The sequence below is a fragment of the Mirounga leonina genome, unplaced genomic scaffold (genome assembly GCF_011800145.1).
Source record: "Mirounga leonina isolate KUSES-001 unplaced genomic scaffold, KU_Mleo_1.0 Mir_115, whole genome shotgun sequence".
Lineage (NCBI taxonomy): Eukaryota > Metazoa > Chordata > Mammalia > Carnivora > Phocidae > Mirounga > Mirounga leonina.
This window is the reverse complement of record NW_023270268.1, coordinates 86,222,286-86,241,835: the sequence shown is the minus strand read 5'-3', so window position 1 is coordinate 86,241,835 and position 19,550 is coordinate 86,222,286. Positions and strand designations below refer to the sequence as shown.

The 19,550-nt window shown below is 39.4% G+C and overlaps 1 protein-coding gene across 2 annotated transcripts in view; it reads right to left on the bottom strand.

Annotated features, from left to right (window-relative positions):
* OSBPL11 (oxysterol binding protein like 11) overlaps positions 1 to 19,550 on the bottom strand; it is a 99,559-nt gene that overhangs the window by 68,175 nt on the left and 11,834 nt on the right. The window contains exon 1 of one of the 2 annotated variants that reach the window (XM_034999976.1): positions 16,333 to 16,486. The exons of the other annotated variant lie outside the window; for it this stretch is intronic. Coding sequence (XP_034855867.1) covers positions 16,333 to 16,478 — 146 coding nt within the window. The 5' untranslated portion in view covers positions 16,479 to 16,486. Of the gene's footprint in view, positions 1 to 16,332; positions 16,487 to 19,550 lie in introns of those variants that run through there. 2 annotated transcript variants of the gene reach the window in all.

Here is a 19,550-nt window from a genome sequence, read left to right as displayed (position 1 = left end):
ACTTCTCTAATCTGGGGAAGGACACAAACATCAAAATCCAAGAAACACAGAGAATTCCCATTAAATTCAACAAAAGCTGACCATCACCAAGGTGTATCATAGTCAAATTCACAAAATACACAGACAAGGAAAGAGTCTTGAAAGCAGCAAGGGATAAAAAAGTCCTTAACCTACTAGGGAAAACAGATAAGGTTCGCAGCAGATCTGTCCACAGAAATGTGACAGGCTGGAAGTAGTGGCAGGAAATAGTCAACGGGCTAAATGGGAAAAATATGCAGCCAAGAATTCTTTATCCAGTAGGGCTGTCATTCAGAATGGAAAGGTTAGGGACAAAGACTTTCCCAAACAAAAACTAAAGGAGTTCATGACCACTAAACTAGCCCTGCAAGAAATATTGGGGGGGGGGGAGCTCTTGAGTGGGGTAAAAAGACCAAAAGCAACAAAAACTAGAAAGGACCAGAGAACATCACCAGAAACACCAACTCTACAGGTAATACAATAACACTAAATGCAGATCTTTCAATAATCACTCTCAATGTAAATGGACTAAATGCTCCAATCAAAAGACATAGGGTATCAGAATGGATAAAAAAAACAAGAGACATCTATATGCTGCCTACAAGAGACTCATTTTAAACCTAAAGACACCTACAGATTGAAAGTGAGGGGATGGAGGGGCGTCTGGGGGGCTCAGTTGGTTAAAGGTCTGTCTTCGGCTCAGATCATGATCCTGGGGTCCTGGGATCAAGCCCCTCGTCAGGCTCCCTGCTCAGTGGGGAGTCTGCTTCTCCCTCTCCTTTTGCCCCCCACCCTCCTTCCCTGCTCATGTGCTCTCTCTGCTATCAAATCAATAAAATCTTAAAAAAAGAAAAAAGAAAAGTGAGGGGATGGAGAATCATCTATTATGCTAATGGATGTCAAAAGAAAGCTGGAGTAGCCATACTTAATATCAGACAAACTAGATTTTAAAATAGAGACTGTAACAAGAGATGAAGAAGGGCATTATATCATAATTAAAGAGTCTATCATTCAAGAAGATCTAACAATTGTAAATATTTATGCCCCCAACTTGGGAGCACCCAAATATATAAACCAATTAATAATAAACATAAAGAAACTCATTGATTACAATACAATAATAGTAGTGGTGGACTTTACCACCCCACTTACAGCAATGGATAGATCATCTAAGCAGAAAATCAACAAGGAAACAATGACTTTGAATGACACACTGGACCAGATGGACTTAACAGATATATTCAGAACATTTCACCCTAAAGCAGCAGAATACATACTCTTTTCGAGTGCACATGGAACATTCTCCAGAAGAGATCACATACTGGGTCACAAATCAGCCTTCAAAAGTACAAAAAGATCGAGATCATACCATGCATATTTTCAGGCCAAAATGCTATGAAACTTGAAATCAACCACAAAAAAAAATTTGGAAAGACTTCAAATACATGGAAATTAAAGAACATCCTACTAGGGACGCCTGGGTGGCTCAGGTGGTTAAGCGTCTGCCTTCGGCTCAGGTCATGATCCCAGGGTCCTGGGAATGAGTACCACAGCAGCTCTCTGGTCGGGGAGCCTGCTTCTCCCTCTGCCTGCCGTACCCCCTGTCTGTGCTCTTTCTATCTCTCTCTGACAAATAAATAATAAAATCTTAAAAAAAAAAAAAAAGAATGACTGGATTAACAGTAAATCAAAGAAAAAAAAAAAATACAGGGAAGCAAATGAAAATGAAAACCCGGTAGTCCAAAACCTTTGGGATACAGCAAAGGCAGTCCTAAGAGGGAAGTATGTTGCAATACAGGCCTACCTCAAGAAGCAAGAAAAGTCTCAAATACACAACCTTTCCTTACACCTAACAGAGCTAGAAAGAGAACAGCAAATAAAACCTAAAGCCAGCAGAAGGAAAATAATAAAGATTAGAGCAGAAATAAATGATAAAGAAACAAAACAACAACAACAAAAACCAGTAGAACAGATCAACAAAACTAATTGCTGGTTCTTCAAAAGAATTAATAAAATTGATAAACCCCTAGCCAGACTTACCAAAAAGAAAAGAGAAAGGACCCAAATAGATAAAATCATAAAGGAAAGACGAGAGATCACAAGCAACACCATAGAAATACAATTATAGAAGAATACTATGAAAAATTTTATAACAATAAACTGGGCTATCTGGAAAAAATGGACAAATTCCTAGAAACTTACAAACTACCAAAACTGAAACAGGAATAGAAAAATTTGAACAGACCCATAACCAGCAAAGAAATTGAATCAGTTATCAAAAATCTCCCAAAAAACAAAAGTCCTGAGCCAGGTGGCTTCCCAGGGGAATTCTAACAGACATTTAAAGAACAGTTAATACCTACTCTTCTCAAACTGCTCCAAAAAATAGAAATGGAAGGACAACTTCCACACTCATTCTACAAAACCAGACAAAGACCCCAATAGAAGGAAAGTATAGACCTGATGAACATGGATGCAAAAATTCTCAATAAAATACTAGCAAATTGAATTCAACAGTATATTAAAAGAATTACTCACCACAATCAAGTGGGATTTATTCTGGGACTGCAGGAGTGGTTCAATATTTGCAAATTAATCAATGTGATACACCACATTAATAAAAGAAAGGATAAGAACCATATGATCCCGTCAATAGATACAGAAAAAGCATTTGACGAAAACATAGCATTCATCCTTGATAAAAACCCTCAACAAAGGGATAGTTGGAACTATTGATCTTTATTGATCTCAACATCAATAAAGGCCATATACAAAAGACCCACAGCATCATTCCCAGGGAAAAACTGAGCTTTTCCTCTACGGTCAGGAACAAGACAAGGGTGTCCACTCTCACTATTACTATTTAACATAGTACTGGAAGCCTTAGCCTCAGCCATCAGGCAACAAAAAGAAATAAAAGGCATCCAAATCAGCAGGGAAGAAGTCAAACTTTCACTATTTGCAGATGACATGATAATCTATGTAGAAAACCCAAAAGACTCCACCAAAAAATTGCTAGAACTAATACATGAATTCAGCAAAGTTGCAGGATATAAAATCAATATGCAGAAATCAATAAAGCAGCAGAAAAAGAAACCGAGGAATCAATCCCCTTTGCAATTGCACCAAAAACAATAAGATACCTAGGAATAAACCTAACTAAAGAAGTAAAAGATCTGTTCTCTGAAAACTACACAACACTTATGAAACTGAAGAGGACACAAAGAAGTGGAAAAGCACTCCATGCTCATGGTTTGGAAGAACATTGTTAAAATGTCTATACTACCCAAAGCAAGCTACACATTTAATAAAATCCCTATCAAAATACCACCAGCATTTTTCACAAAGCTAGAACAAACAATCCTAAAATTTGTATGGAACCACAAAAGACCCTGAATAGTCAAAGCAATTTTGAAAAAAAAAAAAAAAAAACAAAACCCAAAACTGGAGGCATCATGATTCCAGATTTCAAGACATCAAGTGAGTATGGTACAGGCACAAAAACAGACTCATAGATCAATGGAACAGAATAGAGAGCCCAGAAATGGACCCAAACTCTATGGTCAACTACTCTTCGACAAAGCAGGAAAAAATATCCAATGGAAAAGTCTCTTCAACAAATGGTGTTAGGAAAACTGGACAGTGACATGCAGAAGAATGAAACTGGACCACTTTCTTAAACCACACACAAAAAGAAATTCAAAATGGATGAAAGACCTAAATGTGAGACAGGAATCCATCAAAATCCTAGATGAGAACACAGGCAGCAACCTCTTTGACATTGGCCGTAGCAACTTCTTACTAGACATATCGCCGGAGGCAAGGGAAACAAAGGCCAAACTGAACTATTGGGACTTGAGATAAAAAGCTTCTGCACAGTGAAGGAAACAATCAAAAAAACTAAAAGTGCAACCTATAGAATGGGAGAAGATATTTGTAAACGACAAAAGTGCTAACAGGGTTAGTATCCAAAATCTATAAAAAATTTATCAAACTCAACATCCCAAAAATAAATAATCCAGTTAAGAAATGAGCAGAAGACATGAATAGACACTTTCCCAAAGAAGACAATCAGATGGCTTACACACATGAAACGATGCTCAACATCATTCATCATCAGGGAAATACAAATCAAAACCACGATGAGATATCACCTCACACCTGTCAGAATGGCTAAAATGAACAATACAAGAAAAAACAGCTGTTGGCGAGGATGTGGAGAAAGGGGAACTCTCTTGCACTGTTGGTGGGAATGCAATCTGGTGCCGTCACTCTGGAGAACAGTATGGAGGCTCCTTAAAAAGTAAAGAAAATAGAACTACCCTATGATCCAGCAATTACACTACTAGGTATTTACCCAAAGGATACAAAAATACAGATTCAAAGGGGTACAAGCACCCCTATGTTTATAGCAGCACTATCAATAATAGCCAAACTATGGAGAGAGTCCAAATGTCCATCGACTGATGAATGGATAAAGATGTGGTATATATATACAATGGATTATTACTTGCCCATCAAAAAGAATGAAATCTTGCCATTTGCAACAATGTGGATGGAGCTAGAGCATATTCAAAGATTTTTTTTTTATTTATTTATTTGAGAGAGAGAATGAGAGAGAGAGAGCACATGAGAGGGGGGAGGGTCAGAGGGAGAAGCAGACCCCCTGCTGAGCAAGGAGCCCGATATGGGACTCGATCCTGGGACTCCAGGATCATGACCTGAGCCGAAGGCAGTCGCTTAACCAACTGAGCCACCCCGGTGCCCGTAGCTAGAGCATATTATGCTAAGTAAGTCAGAGAAGACAAATACCATATGATCTCATCATTTGTGGAATTTAAGGAGGAAAACAGATGAACATATGGGAAGGGGGGAAAAGAGAGAGGGAAACAAACTGTAAGAGACTCTGAACAACCGAGAACAAACTGAGGGTTGATGGAGGGAGGTGGGTGGGGGATGGGCTGGATGGGTGATGGGCTAAATGGGTTGCAATGATCACTGGGTGTTGTATGTAAGTGATGAATCACTGAATTCTTCTCCAGAAACCAATACTGCACTGTATGTTAACTAGGTAAAATTTATTTATTTATTTATTTAAAGATTTTATTTATTTATTCATAAGAGACAGAGAGAGAGAGGCAGAGGGAGAAGCAGGCTCCCTACTGAGCAGGGATCCCGTTGCGGAACTCGATCCCAGAACCCTGGGATCGCGACTTGAGCAGAAGGCAGACGCTTAACCATCTGAGCCACCCAGGCACCCACTAAGTAAAGTTTAAATAAAAAAATAAAAAATAAAAAAGGGGCACCTGGGTGGCTCAGTCAGTTAAGGTTCTGACTCTTGGTTTCAGCTCAGGTCATGATATCAGTGTTGTGAGATCGAGCCCCACGTCGGGGCTCAGCATGGAGTGTGCTTGAGATTCTTTCCCTCTTCCTCTCCCTCCCCCTGCTTATGCACACTCTCTCTAAAATAAATAAATAAATAAAATCTTTTAAAAAATAAAATGTGTGATGTTTTATAGATTTTTAATGTACCTGTTAAAAGGAACAAAATCTAGTTGTTCAAGTGGGAACACACATATCTGATCATATCATACTACTATTTTGTGTTCAATGAGGTGGAAATGATGGTCCAAAAGACTAATACACTAAAAAATAAGCTATGAAAAAGTTAATTTCTTTTTCAGTCCTTCAGCAACTATACTGCTCAACAAATTGGGTATATTCCAATCTTCTAAACTTGTTAACATTCAATTGGGATTAGTACTAGAGGCCGATAGTCTATAAAAACAACCGATTAACTGAACTATGCCAAGTGGCATTATTAGAGTTAATGTGAGCCTCATCTTCTCTGAAATAAGTTAATAATGATTATTTCAATTCCTAACTCTCCATTACTATAACATACTTATTCCTTACCCCTTCTTGATCAGACTTAAGGAAGATACATAGCTTTTAAAGTTAAGCTACTTTCTGAATAGTTTCCAATCCTTTCATATCAGTTCAGCACAATTAGTACCTTCTAAATGCAAAGCACTCTGGAAATACACTGAAAAGGATGGGAAAATAAGGCAATTTCTCTCCATCCCCAAACCATAATCTAATATAAGAGAAATATATCTCCTTGAAGAAAAAGACAATGACAAGGGCTCCTATTGGAGGAGAGACACATTGGGACTGTGTTTTTAGCTGTCATACAAATGGGAAAGGTATTTCACTAAAGACATAGGATTCACTAAACAGACACAGGAGTCGATAGTGACTGAGGCTGAAATGACTGGATGTGACTGGATGTGAAGTGAGAAAGAGATCGACAAGTGACAGTAAGGGTGAGACAGAAGGGACAGGGCCACCACTGGATTTCCAGCTGGAACAACTGTGCAGATACTAATACCTTCACTGGGAAGTTTTGGGTTTGTTCCAATTTCACATGTTGAGTTTCAGGGATATGTGGGACTTACACAGGGAGATATACAATAAGGTAGCATGATTTGGGTTGGACATATAGATTTGGTAGTAATCAGCATATAAGCATGTACTGGTTTTGAAGCCATGAGAGCAAATAAAATCACCCAAGAAGGATTATAAAATAACAAGAGATGGAACAGAGTCTAAGAAAGAACCCTAAGGAAAAGTTTTAGAGGCAAGGGGAGTACAGAGAAAGGATAAGAAGTAGCTAAGTAGTAGGAAGAAAAGGAGTATTTCTTTTTTTTTTTTTTAAGATTTTATTTTTTATTTATTTATTTGAGACAGAGAGAATGAGAGACAGCACAAGAGGGAGGAGGGTCAGAGGGAGAAGCAGACTCCCCGCCGAGCAGGGAGCCCGATGCGGGACTCGATCCTGGGACTCCAGGATCATGACCTGAGCCGAAGGCAGTCGCTCAACCAACTGAGCCACCCAGGCGCCCGAAAAGGAGTATTTCAAACAAGTTTGTGGTCAAGCATGTTCAAAGCCACTGAGGGGTGAAATAAGATGAAGACTAAGAAGTTTCTATTAGATTTAACAACCAAGAGACAATAGATCAATGGAATGATGAAGGCACAGCCAGCTGGCAGTAATAATTGAGAGAGACTGACTGGGAGAAATAGGACTGGTTAAAAGGATGTGGGCTTAAGACAGGGTAGTTCTAAGTATCCAAAGAGAAGGAGATAGACTCAAGATTCAGGAGAAAGAGGAAAATATGAGAGGTGGCTTCCAGAGCTCAGGAAGAGGAATTAGTCTTGGACACCTTAACACATTTAACTGCAGACAGGAATTCAAGCAAGCTGTCGTCAAGCCACAGATCAAAATTCCTATTTTCTACTAAGCAAAAACTGTCCTCCAAAATAGCTTAGTTTTGGTTCACTCCCTTGATAGCATAAATAGCATGATGAAGGGAGATAGCAGCCAGCTTAGCTAAGCAAAAAGCAACTGACAACAGATGGGAGTGACTGCAACACATGTACCTCCTTCTGCTGTAAAAAGAAATTCTGCAGAGCAGAGACTGCTTCTTACTCATCCCAGTATTCCTTGCAGCACCTAGTAGATAGCCTGGGATATAACAAGTTTCAAGAAATCTCTGTTGAATGATTTAAGCAATGGGAAGATAGAAGCAGAATGTTTCTATAAAACCACAAGACAATTCTGAGTAGCTGGCAAAAAAATAAAATAAAATAAAATAAAAAATCAACTCAGTCTATACACTCAAATCAATCTCAGATAAAACAAATTCTAATTCCAACTGTGTTTTAGTCTATACCCAAAAGTATGAAGTCAAGTGAAAGGTACTCCCTTCCTGCTAAAAGCCTTAAAGATGTTAATGCTCTTTGCACTGAGTAACGTATAGAATTGTTGAATCACTATATTGTACACCTGAAACTCATATAACACTGTATGTTAATTATACTCTAATTAAAATTTTTTAAAAATGTTAACGCTCTTGGGCCCAAGAACTTTACTTCCAGGCATCTAATCTAAGAAAATGATTAGAAATGTAGACAAAGATATTCAACTGTGTCCACTGTAGCACTATTTATAATAATTAAAATAAAAATAATAAAGAAAGAAAAAAGGAAATGGAGAGGAAGAAAACAAATAAGCTCAATGAAAGACGTTAGGAGAATGATTAAGTAGTACCTCAGATTACCCTATATATGTTAAACCACTGGAATTTATTTATTTATTTATTTTTAAGATTTTATTTATTTATTTGAGAGAGAGAGAATGAGAGACAGAGATCATGAGAGGGAGGAGGGTCAGAGGGAGAAGCAGACTCCCTGCCAAGCAGGAGCCCGATGCGGGACTCGATCCCGGGACTCCAGGATCATGACCTGAGCCAAAGGCAGTCGCTTAACCAACTGAGGCACCCAGGCGCCCAAACCACTGGAATTTAATACTTAAAAAAAAAAGGTATCATAGAATAGTATTCACCAAGTAAAATGTTTATGAGTTTCTAACAACATGGGAAAGTTTTTTAAGATCATTAAAACTTCAGGCTACCAAATTTTATATAGCCTATAAAGAATATGTACAGAACAAAACTACACAAAATAGTAACTATGGTTATCACTAAATGGGAAGAATTATGGATGGTTTTACTTCACCCCTTTACTGTTCCACATTTTCCAATTTCAATATTATATTATTTTTACAACCAAAACAGTTTTTAAATGTTCAATTATATTGAATAGGTGGCATAATTCAGGCATAGAGCTATTTCTATCTATTATTAGGTATAGATTACATTTTTTAAAACTTTCCAACGTGACCATATGACCATTGCTCTTTGGGGATGTAGAACTGTTTCCTGTATGTACTTACTTCCCAAATTAAGTTACACATACCCAAAACTGGGCTGGGTGGCTGGGAGAACAGCATAAAACCAGACTGCATTCTAGAGCAAATTCAGTTGACTGTAAGAAGTAAAAACATTTTTAGTATCAACTCTCGTAAATGTTAAAACAAAAAAAACTTGCTCCCTCCTGACACATTTCCATGTGGAGAACTTCTCCAGAGAGTTCCTGTCCTCCCCTCCCCATTCTTACCCTGACACCTTCCACAGCTGGGCATGAACGGTTCACCCTTTCTGTGCTCTTTCTCTTGGATCTGCCTCCTACCCAAAGAAGACATTCTTATCTGCTCTGACAGAGCAAAGATCTGAGTATTCCAAACTGCCTGTGACTAGGTAAATAAGTGTGCCTAATTCCAGGGTGGAGATAGCAAACCTTCTCTACCCTGTTAACTGCTGCGGCTTTCTTCAGTGAGCTTTCCCAGTAATAAAACTATTTCTACATCCATTAGAATGTCTATTATCAAAACCGAACAAAAGACAGAAAATAACAAGGGTTGGCAAGGATGTGGAGAAACTGGAACACTTCTACACTGTTGGTGGGAATGTAAAATGGTACAGCTGCTGTGGAAAACAGCAATGGTGGTTCCTCAAAAAGTTAAGTGTCGAGAATTATTATATGATCCAACAATTCCACTTCTGGGTATAAGCAAAAGAATGAAAGCAGGGACTTGAACGGGTATTTGTTATACCAATGTTCACTGTGGCAGTGTTCGTAATAGCCAGAAGATGGAACAACCCAAATGTACATCAACAGATGAATGGATAAACAAATGTGGCAAATACATGCAATCAAATATTATTCAGTCTTAAAAAGGGAGGAAATTGACACATGCTGCAACATGGATGAAATTTGAGGACATTATGCTAAGTGAAATAAGCCAAACACAAAATGACAAATATTGTATTATTTCACTTATATGAGGTACCTAGAGTAGTCAAAATCAGAGGGACAGAAGACAGAATATTGGTTGCCAGGGGCTGAAGGCTGCAGTGGGGGACAGGGAGTTATTATTTAATGGGTACAGAGTTTTAGTTTGCGATGATGAAAAATTCTAAAGAATAGTAGTGACAGAGGCGCCTAGGTGGCTCAGTTGTGTTAAGCATCTGCCTTCGGCTCAGGTCATGATCTCAGTGTCCTAGGATCAAGCCCTGTGTCAGGCTCCCTGCTAAGCAGGGAGTCCCCTTCTCCCTCTCCTTCTGCCCCTCCTGCTCATGTGCTCTCTCACTCTCTCTCTCAAATAAATAAAATCTTAAAAAAAAAAAATAGTAGTGATAGTTGCACAACTACATGAATGTACTTAGTGACACAGAACCGTACACCTAAAAAATAGATGGTAAATTTTACATGTATATTTTACCAGTTAAAAAAAAAAACCCTGACAATTTAATTATGTCCTGTCTGATTCCTGTGTCCTCTTTATCAACTGGTCCTGAACTCAGGATATTATTTACTGACCTCTGGAAACAACAAATATAGAGCAGAATGTAAAATCGTCATGAATTTCGAAGATAATACAGAAAACTCTCATGAAAGCTGTACCAGCCATGGACTACTTTATCCTTTTTTTTTTATGTTACATTAATCACCATACATCATTAGTTTTTGATGTAGTGCTCCATGATTCATTGTTTGCATATAACACCCAGTGCTCCATTCAATACGTGCCCTCTTTAATACCCATCACCAGGCCAACCCCTCCCCCCACCCCCCTCCCCTCTAGAACCCTCAGTTTGTTTCTCAGAGTCTACAGTCTCTCATGGTTCGTCTCCCCCTCCAATGTCCCACCCCTTCATTTTTCCCTTCTTACTTTCTTCTTCTTCTTCTTTTTTTTTTTTTTTTAACATATAATGTATTGTTTGTTTCAGAGGTACAGGTCTGTGATTCAACTCACAAACTAGATCCATCTAAGGTACCTACTATCAGGAAGAGGGGAACCTGGGTGGCTCCCTTGGTTAAGCGTCTGACTCTTAATTTCAACTCAGGTCATGATCTCACAACCCTGAGATCATGACCTGAGTTGAAATCCAGAGTTGGGCTCCACGCTCAGCAGGGAGTCTGCTTGAGATTCTCTCTCTCCCTCTCCCCTTCCCCCTCTCCCCAGCCCCACTCAGGCTTATGCGCACACATGTTCTCTCTCCCTTTCTCTCTCTCTCAAAAAAAGAGATTATTCAGCAAGAAAGTTTGAGAAGTATAGCTGTAAAATGTTTGCCTATAAAGACCACCCCCCCAAAAAAAATCCTATACATAATCTGATTGTTACAGACAACTAAGAAATCCCTTATGCAGATAACAGGCCAGAGCTTCAGTGATGATGGGACAGGAAAATTTCAACATGGAAAAGTAGAAAGTCACCTCTAACACCTCAAGAAAGTTAGAAAGCTGTTTATTATAATGGAAAGAACATGGCTTAGGGCCAGAGAGATACAGGTATGAACTCCAGTGTGACCTTGGGTAGGTAATGACATCTGGTCCTGAGTTTCCTCATCTGTAAATGGGGTTAAGAATATCTGTTGCAGGGCGCCTGGGTGGCTCAGTTGGTTAAGCGACTGCCTTCAGCTCAGGTCATGATCCTGGAGTCCCGGGATCGAGTCCCGCATCGGGCTCCCTGCTCAGCAGGGAGTCTGCTTCTACCTCTGACCCTCACCCCTCTCATGCTCTCTCTCTCTCATTCTCTCTCTCAAATAAATAAATAAAATCTTTAAAAAAAAAAATATCTGTTGCAGATTTACAATGAGGAAAGAAAAAAAGAGAATATATTTCAACCCATATATTTTTGAAGTGTATTTTTTTTTTAAGATTTTATTTATTTGAGAGAGAGAGAATGAGAGAGAGCAAGCTCATGAGAGGGGGGAGGGTCAGAGGGAGAAGCAGACTCCCTGCCGAGCAGGGAGCCCGATGCGGGACTTGATCCAGAGACTCCAGGATCATGACCTGAGCCGAAGGCAGGCGCTTAACCAACTGAGCCACCCAGGCGCCCCTGAAGTGTATTTCAATATGGTTAACGCTCAACAAATATTGGTTCTCTCCCACTGCAGGAAGTCAATTCCTCCATAGGCAAATTCCTTTGATCTAGGGTCATCTTCTAGATCTGGTCTTATCTTCTTAACCTGACATTTTCAGGTCAGAACAATGGGACCTAAAGAGCCCTAAGACTTCCACTTCTTTTATTTTAAGAAATAATTCCTGTTATTTTCCAGTAGGTACTTTGTCAAAATCGATGAAGGGTCTGAGATGTTACCCTACTTGCAAGCTAATAAGTTAGCCCAGTTTCATGGATGCTGGCAGAAGGCATGACACTCCTGAGTCAGAGACAAGAGACTTCAGTAGCCACAGCAATAGCTCCCATCACACAGGGCAACGCAAAGAGGACGAGAGACGCCTGCACATGCAGGAGGCTGTGGTACAGCTGAGGAACCTCGTGTACAGGGAACCCAGATCTTTTAGTGAACAGTAAGGCCGCCGGCCTGACCTCTGTAGCAAGGAGACCTTATGTTTATTATACTGGATGGTAAATAAACCTGACTTTTGCTTACAGGGAAGATATATCTTCCAAGACTGTTTGCTATATAAATTTTGGGGAAAAAAACAGCAAGGAACAAAAGAATTGTCTCCCAACAAGCGTTACTGTGTATTACATTATCCAAGCCTGTCTTTCAGCCACCAGTTCCCCTCCTCAGACCCAAGGACTTCTCTCAATTTCTTGTGTACTTCTTCAGAGATATTCTATGCACCTACAAGTGCACATGTACACACACAAACACACACACTTTATTTTTTAAACAAATGTTTGCAATTACACACACAGTTCTATACCTTGCTTTTCTTTTTTTTATGGCTTTTGATTTTTTTTTTTTTTTTGACTGAGAGAGAGAGAGAGTCCAAGCAGGGGGAGCGGTAGAGGGAGAGGGAGAGGCAAACTCTCCACTGAGTGGGGAGCCCGATGTGGGGCTCGATCCCAGGAACCGGGGTCATGACCAGAGCCAAAGGCAGACATGTTATTGACTGCCTAAGCCACCCACGCGGCCCTGTACTTTGCTTTTCTCAGTTTTCTTAGGGATGGTTTCATACTGACACATATGGCTGTAATTCATTCTTAACATCTGCATAGTCATCCATTTTATGGTAGTATCATATAGTTAACCAGTCCCCCTAGGAACAGAGTTTTGTTTCTAGGCTTTTATTATTACAAATAATGCTGCAACAGAGTTGTACATATCTTTGTATACATTTGCTAAAAGTGAAATTGCTAAGTATATGTGTTTTTAGTTGTTTTTTTGGTTTTTTTTTTGAGAGAGAGAGAGAGAGAGAGAACAAGTGGGGGGAGGGAGAGAGAGCGAGAATCTTAAGCAGTCTCCATGCCCAGTGCGGAGCCCGACACGGGGCTTGATCGCACGACCCTGAGATCATGACATGAGCTAAAATCAAGAGTTGGACACTTAACCGACTGAGACACCCAGGCACCCCTGTTTTTAGTTTTATAGATATAGATATCACCAACTTGCTCTCCAAAGAGGCTACAACCATCTTTTTTTTTTTTTTTTTTTTAGATTTTATTTATTTGACAGAGAGAGAGACAGCTAGAGAGGGAACACAAGTAGGGGGAATGGGAGAGGGAGAAGCAGGCTCCTTGCTGAGCAAGGAACCTGATGCGGGGCTCGATCCCAGAACCCTGGGATCATGACCTGAGCCGAAGGCAGACGCTTAACGACTGAGCCACCCAGGCGCCCCTACAACCATCTTTTAATGTAGAACAAGGACCTATTTCCTCACACCAGCCAAAAGCAAAACTGTTTGCCAACAAAAATAGGGTGTAGCTCTTACCTAAAAACAGGACTTTCAGACATTACTTACTAGTAATGGCTTTTCAATACCCCTTATGTTCAAAATTAAGTTTCTAAAACTTAAGTGTGAGGTCATGTTATACTGTGGAATGAGCCCATAAAAGATATACAGTATCTAGTTCTGATTTTCCCACTGACTACTGCCATGAGTGACCTTGGCCATATCAATCTCTCTCTCAGCCTCGGTTTTCTCATGTGTTAGATAACCCGTAACCTAAAATGTGTGTACATCACTCATCGCTTGAAACTCTAAAGGTTTTCCTCAACAGAAAATTGTTATTTCAAAAGTAAAATTTACAAATAAAAGCACCATTATAATTAAAAATTTTTAAAGTAGAAACCTTTTCCTGGTACCGTATCTTACTCACATAGTGATATTTACTTATCCCTCAAACACTTCCAAAAGGTCTTCACAATAGCCATTTCAGTAAGACCAAGACACCACAGACCAAGAGAATATCGAGCTACTGGAGGTCTCACTGCCACCCTCCCTATCTACATCTATTCTCTCATTCCATTTTGGCATGTCTCTCTCTCTGGTTTTAAACCATACTTAGTTCTCAAATACACTTAGAGTAACATTTTTGTCTGTGACAGAATAATCTAAGAAATGAGTATAAAGAAATGTATTCTTCCTTTGGACTAATTCTAAATTGAAAGTAAAAAGAAAAAACAGAAAAGCATTTTTCTTCCTTCACATTTGAATAAACAAAAAAGAAGGTGACAACCACACAAGATGCAACAAGCAATGTTTGCTTTCATACATTTATTACTGGACTAAAAGAGTTCATTCTTCTTTGGAAAATTTCACATTTATGATCCAAGTAATAAATTCAAACAAAGTTTTTTTCCCCCCTTAAAGTACCTATAAATATTAATTATTAAAAAAACAATGTAGGGGCGCCTGGGTGGCTCAGTCGTTAAGCGTCTGCCTTCGGCTCAGATCATGGTCCCAGGGTCCTGGGATCGAGCCCCACATCAGGCTTTCTGCTCAGCCGGAAGCCTGCTTCTCCCTTTCCCACTTCCCTGCTTGTGTTCCCTCTCTCGCTGTGTCTCTCTCTGTCAAATAAATAAACTCTTAAAAAAATATATGCTTTTCATTTATGTTATAAATATGTGAAACATCTGCAAAACTGATAATGGCCAAGCACCATTAACAGACAGGCAGATCTCTTCCTCATTAGCAGATAGTTACGGGTTTCAGTAAATGGATAGAAGTCTACAAACGTATAATATAAAAATAATTTTTATGCTCAGAACTGACGGTACGGGCTCAGGCAGCACTTTAAAAAGGCCTCTATCAAGGATAAGAAAGCTGTTTCGGAAGCAGCTACTTACTGGTGGCATTTCATCTCACCATTTCTACCATTCTCATTCCCTCCCCCCCTTCTCCCTTTCCCCCATCTCTAGTTTTGCTCTGTCTGTCCTTTTTCTTTCCCTATTTTCCCTCATTTCTTTTCTTTTTCTCTCCCTCCCATCCTTTTGACTAGGGTTTCCAGCTGTGGCCAGCAACAACCACAGACTTCAGTTTCTCCCCTCCAGGGCCCTTCTGACCAACCTCAAGAACAGCAACGGAAGTAAATGGCAAGGCAGACCAAACTCAAGTATAGGGAGACACTGAGAGGGAAATTATGCTTTGTTACAGGACCTAATAAACCCAAAAGAGAATCCTTTCTTTCGCCACCAAACTAACTTGTTCTAAAACCCAGATGGTAATGCCAAAACAGTAATGTAACTATTTAATCAGGCAATTTAGTTTTAACTTAAACCTGAGTAAGTCTGGACACAAATCATTTTATTAAGCAAAAAAAAGTACAAGGGCAGATTCTCAGAGATGTTCCCTCTCTGCAAGATAGTATAATTTACATCAAGAATATTCTCCACTATTTTTAAAAGCAAAAACAGAAGAGTTTAAAAAGATAATTTCCCACAGATCTATTTGATGGACAATTTCTTCTGGAACCTAAATTATGCAATTTATCCAAAAAGGACTAAAAAGACTAATTTGCATGTCCTAACATTAACCTGTTTGTATAGTTTTGATACAGTATAACTTCTATGTAAAATATCAACTCAAATGGACTGTATTTAGACCTACAGAGCAAAAATATAAAACACTAAGAAATCAGAGTATACTATAATAAACCAAATCTTTTTCCTCAAGGTTTGGTATAGTTCTCACTAGATTTTTGGAACAATATTTTATAGTTTTCAGTTACGTGCCTCTAAGTCGCCTTACCCTTATTTTTACTAGCATCAATAGCAAATTGCAGATGAGGGAAACAAAAACTAGGGTACAGAAATATACATTCAACTTTCCTTTAACCCCTTCAGAAAAAGCAAGCAAACATTCATGACTTCTTCAAATCAAACTCAAAATAAGTGGCCAAACCTTGAAGACAGTAAATGTTAGGTTATATTTAGGCAGATCTCCTTTCCCCATTTGCAAATAGGTACTTTTCCTTGTAACAGAGTATTCATAGTGCTGGATACCAGGTCTGAGCATAAAAATTATTTTTATACTATACGTTTGTAGACTTCTATCCATTTACTGAAACCCGTAACTATCTGCTAATGAGGAAGAGATCTGCCTGTCTGTTAATGGTGCTTGGCCAGCATGGAGCCCAAAATAAGAAAAGCAGACCTGTTATATAACCCAATTTGCTTTTCAGTTCCTCCTCTGGGTAGTTCTCTTCTGTCCATTTCATTAAACAAGTGGCATATTCGCAGATTTGTAAATTTTTCTAAAAGCTGACATGAAGAATATGAAAATAACGGAAAAAAGCACATTTTATAAACGTTAAACATTTATTATGAGGGACGCCTGGGTGGCTCAGATGGTTAAGCGTCTGCCTTCGGCTCAAGTCATGATTCCAGTCCCGCATCGGGCTCCCTGCTCAATGCAGAGCCTGCTTCTCCCTCTCCCTCTGCCATTCCCTCTGTTTGTGCTCTCCGGCTCTATCTCTCTGTCAAATAAATAAATAAAATCTTAAAAAAAAACACCAAAAGCTATTATTATGAAAAAGGAAGGAACAATCCAAAATTAAGAAATCTATTTTCCTTTTAAATGGTGAGCAAAGACCACAACATATGAATATAAATTACCCTGGAAAGAAGAAAATTTAAGGCTAATCTAATAAATTTACTTCTCAGCTTTGGCTTTAAAAAGGGTCATCATGATATAGTTTGCAAATGCAGCTGAGGCTCTTCTCTTTTTTTTTTTTTTGAAAGATTTTATTTTTAAGTAATCTCTACACCCAGTGTGGGGCTTGAATTCACAACCCCAAGATCAAGAATGGCATGCTCTACAAAGTGAGCTAGCCAGGCACCCCTCTTCTTTCTGATTCTTTTTCAGATTCCTCCCAAATAAGTCCTTACTTTTCACTGTTATGAATGTATACATTAATTTGGAACTAACACATGGTAGAGGCTATTTGCTGCATGAGTTAGAACACTAGTAAATGATGAAACCACCATGTTCTAAACTATTTATCAGTAATAATTCATTCCTTGGGGCACCTGGGTGGCTCAGTCAGTTAAGTAAGCATCTGATTCTTGATTTCGGCTCAGGTCATGGTCTCAGGGTCATGGGATCGAGCCCTGCGTGGGCTCCACATTCAGCATGGAGTTGCTTGAGAGTCTCTCTCTGCCCCTCCCCCACTTGCAAGCACATGCACTCACTCTCTCTCTCAATAAAATCTTTTAAAAATAGTAATTATTGGGCACCTGGGTGGCTCAGTCGTTAAGCGTCTGCCTTTGGCTCAGGTCATGATCCCAGGGTCCTGGGATCAAGTCCCACATCGGGCTCCCTGCTCGGCAGGAAGCCCGCTTCTCCCTCTCCCACTCCTCCTGCTTGTGTTCCTGCTCTCGCTATCTGTCTGTCAAATAAATAAATAAAATCTTTAAAAATAAAAATAAAAATAATTATTATTATTAATGGACCACCTGGGTGGCTCAGTCGGTTAAGCGTCTGCCTTCGCTCAGGTCATGATCCAGGGTCCTGGACTGAGCCCCGCATAGGGGGGGTCTCTGCTCAGCAGGGAGTCTGCTTCTCCCTCCCCTTCTGCCCACCAACAGCTCGTGCTCGCTCTCTCTTGCTCTATCTCAAATAAATAAAATGTTTAAAAAATAATTATTATTACTCATTCCTTTAGAGAATTTATTTACCACTATGCAAATAACTACGTAGAAATAAAAGTTCTTCCACTTACTAGCTATGTAGCCCTGGCCAATTCATTGACTTCCGTTTTCTTCAACTGTAAAATGGGGATAACAGTGTCCTACTTTCCTCTAAGAGCTGTTGTGAGGGTTAAATGTGACAAAAGAAGTGAAAACATTCTGGATACTATAAAGGCAATTATCTACCTTCCTAATGCCCCACATCTCTAAGGTCTAGCTGGATATGCAACTTAAACATTCTGGCAACTTTAGCTCAACATACCTAAAACGAAATCCATCATTTGACTCCCCAAATCTGTTTCTCCTGTAGATTTCTCAAAGTTTCAAATCTGGATGACTGATGCCGATTTTTACTTCCTTCCTTCACTACAACCCTCCATCCAATCAATCACCAAGGTCTGTCAACCTTCCTCTAACAGTTTCCTTCTTTTCCAGCCTACTAACACCTTCCCTGTATTATCTCATATGTAGGTCATTGCAACAGATCTCCTAGTTGCTCCTCTTATTCCCAGACAATCAATTTCAGTCCCAAACTCTTAGCTTTAGAAACAAATTTCCAACTGCCTACTTGTCAAATCTATCTCAACAGAAGATGACAATCTAGAGTCTAGTTATACTAACATCTGTAATAGGCACCTTCTTGCATGGCTCCCAATGATCCCCACCTGCTGGTTTTCACACCCTTGTGTAGGCTGACCTTTATCACTTACTTCTAACGTATAGTGAAAAGTGATGGGACTTCACTTCCATGTTTAAGTTACAAAAGACTGTGACTTCCATCTTTTTTTTTTTTTTTGTAGTTTTTAATTTTATTATGTTATGTTAGTCACCATACAATACATCATTAGTTTTTGATGTTGTGATCCACGATCCATTGTTTTCGTATAACACCCAGTGCTCCATGCAGTACGTGCCTCCTTAATACCCATCACCGGGCTAACCCATCCCCCCTCCCCCCTCCCCTCTAAAACCCTATTTGTTTCTCAGGTCCATAGTCTCTCATGGTTCATCTCTCCCTCCAATTCCCCCTGCCCATTTTTCCCTTCCTTCTCCTAATGTCCTCCATGTTATTCCTTATGTTCCACAAATAAGTGAAACCATATGATAATTGACTTTCTCTGCTTGACTTATTTCACTTAGCATAATCTCCTCCAGTCCCATCCATGTTGATGTAAAAGTTGGGTATTCATCTTTTCTGATGGCTGAGTAATATTCCATTGTATATATGGACCACATCTTCTTTATCCATTCATCTGTTGAAGGGCATCTTGGCTCTTTCCACAGTTTGGCTATTGCGGACATTGCTGCTATGAACATTGGGGTGCATCTGGCCCTTCTTTTCACTACATCTGTGTCTTTGGGGTAAATACCCAGGAGTGCAATTGCTGGGTCATAGGGTAGCTCTATTTTTAAATTTTTGAGGAACCTCCACACTGTTTTCCAAAGTGGCTGTACCAACTTGCATTCCCACCAACAGTGTAAGAGGGTTCCCCTTTCTCCACAACCTCTCCAACATTTGTTGTTTCTTTCCCTGTCCATTTTTGCCATTCCAACTGGTGTAAGGTGGTATCTCAGTGTGGTTTTGATATGGATTTCCCTGATGGCTAATGATGATGAACATTTTTTCATGTGTCTGTTAGCCATTTGTATGTCTTCTTCAGAGAAGTGTCTGTTCATCTCTTC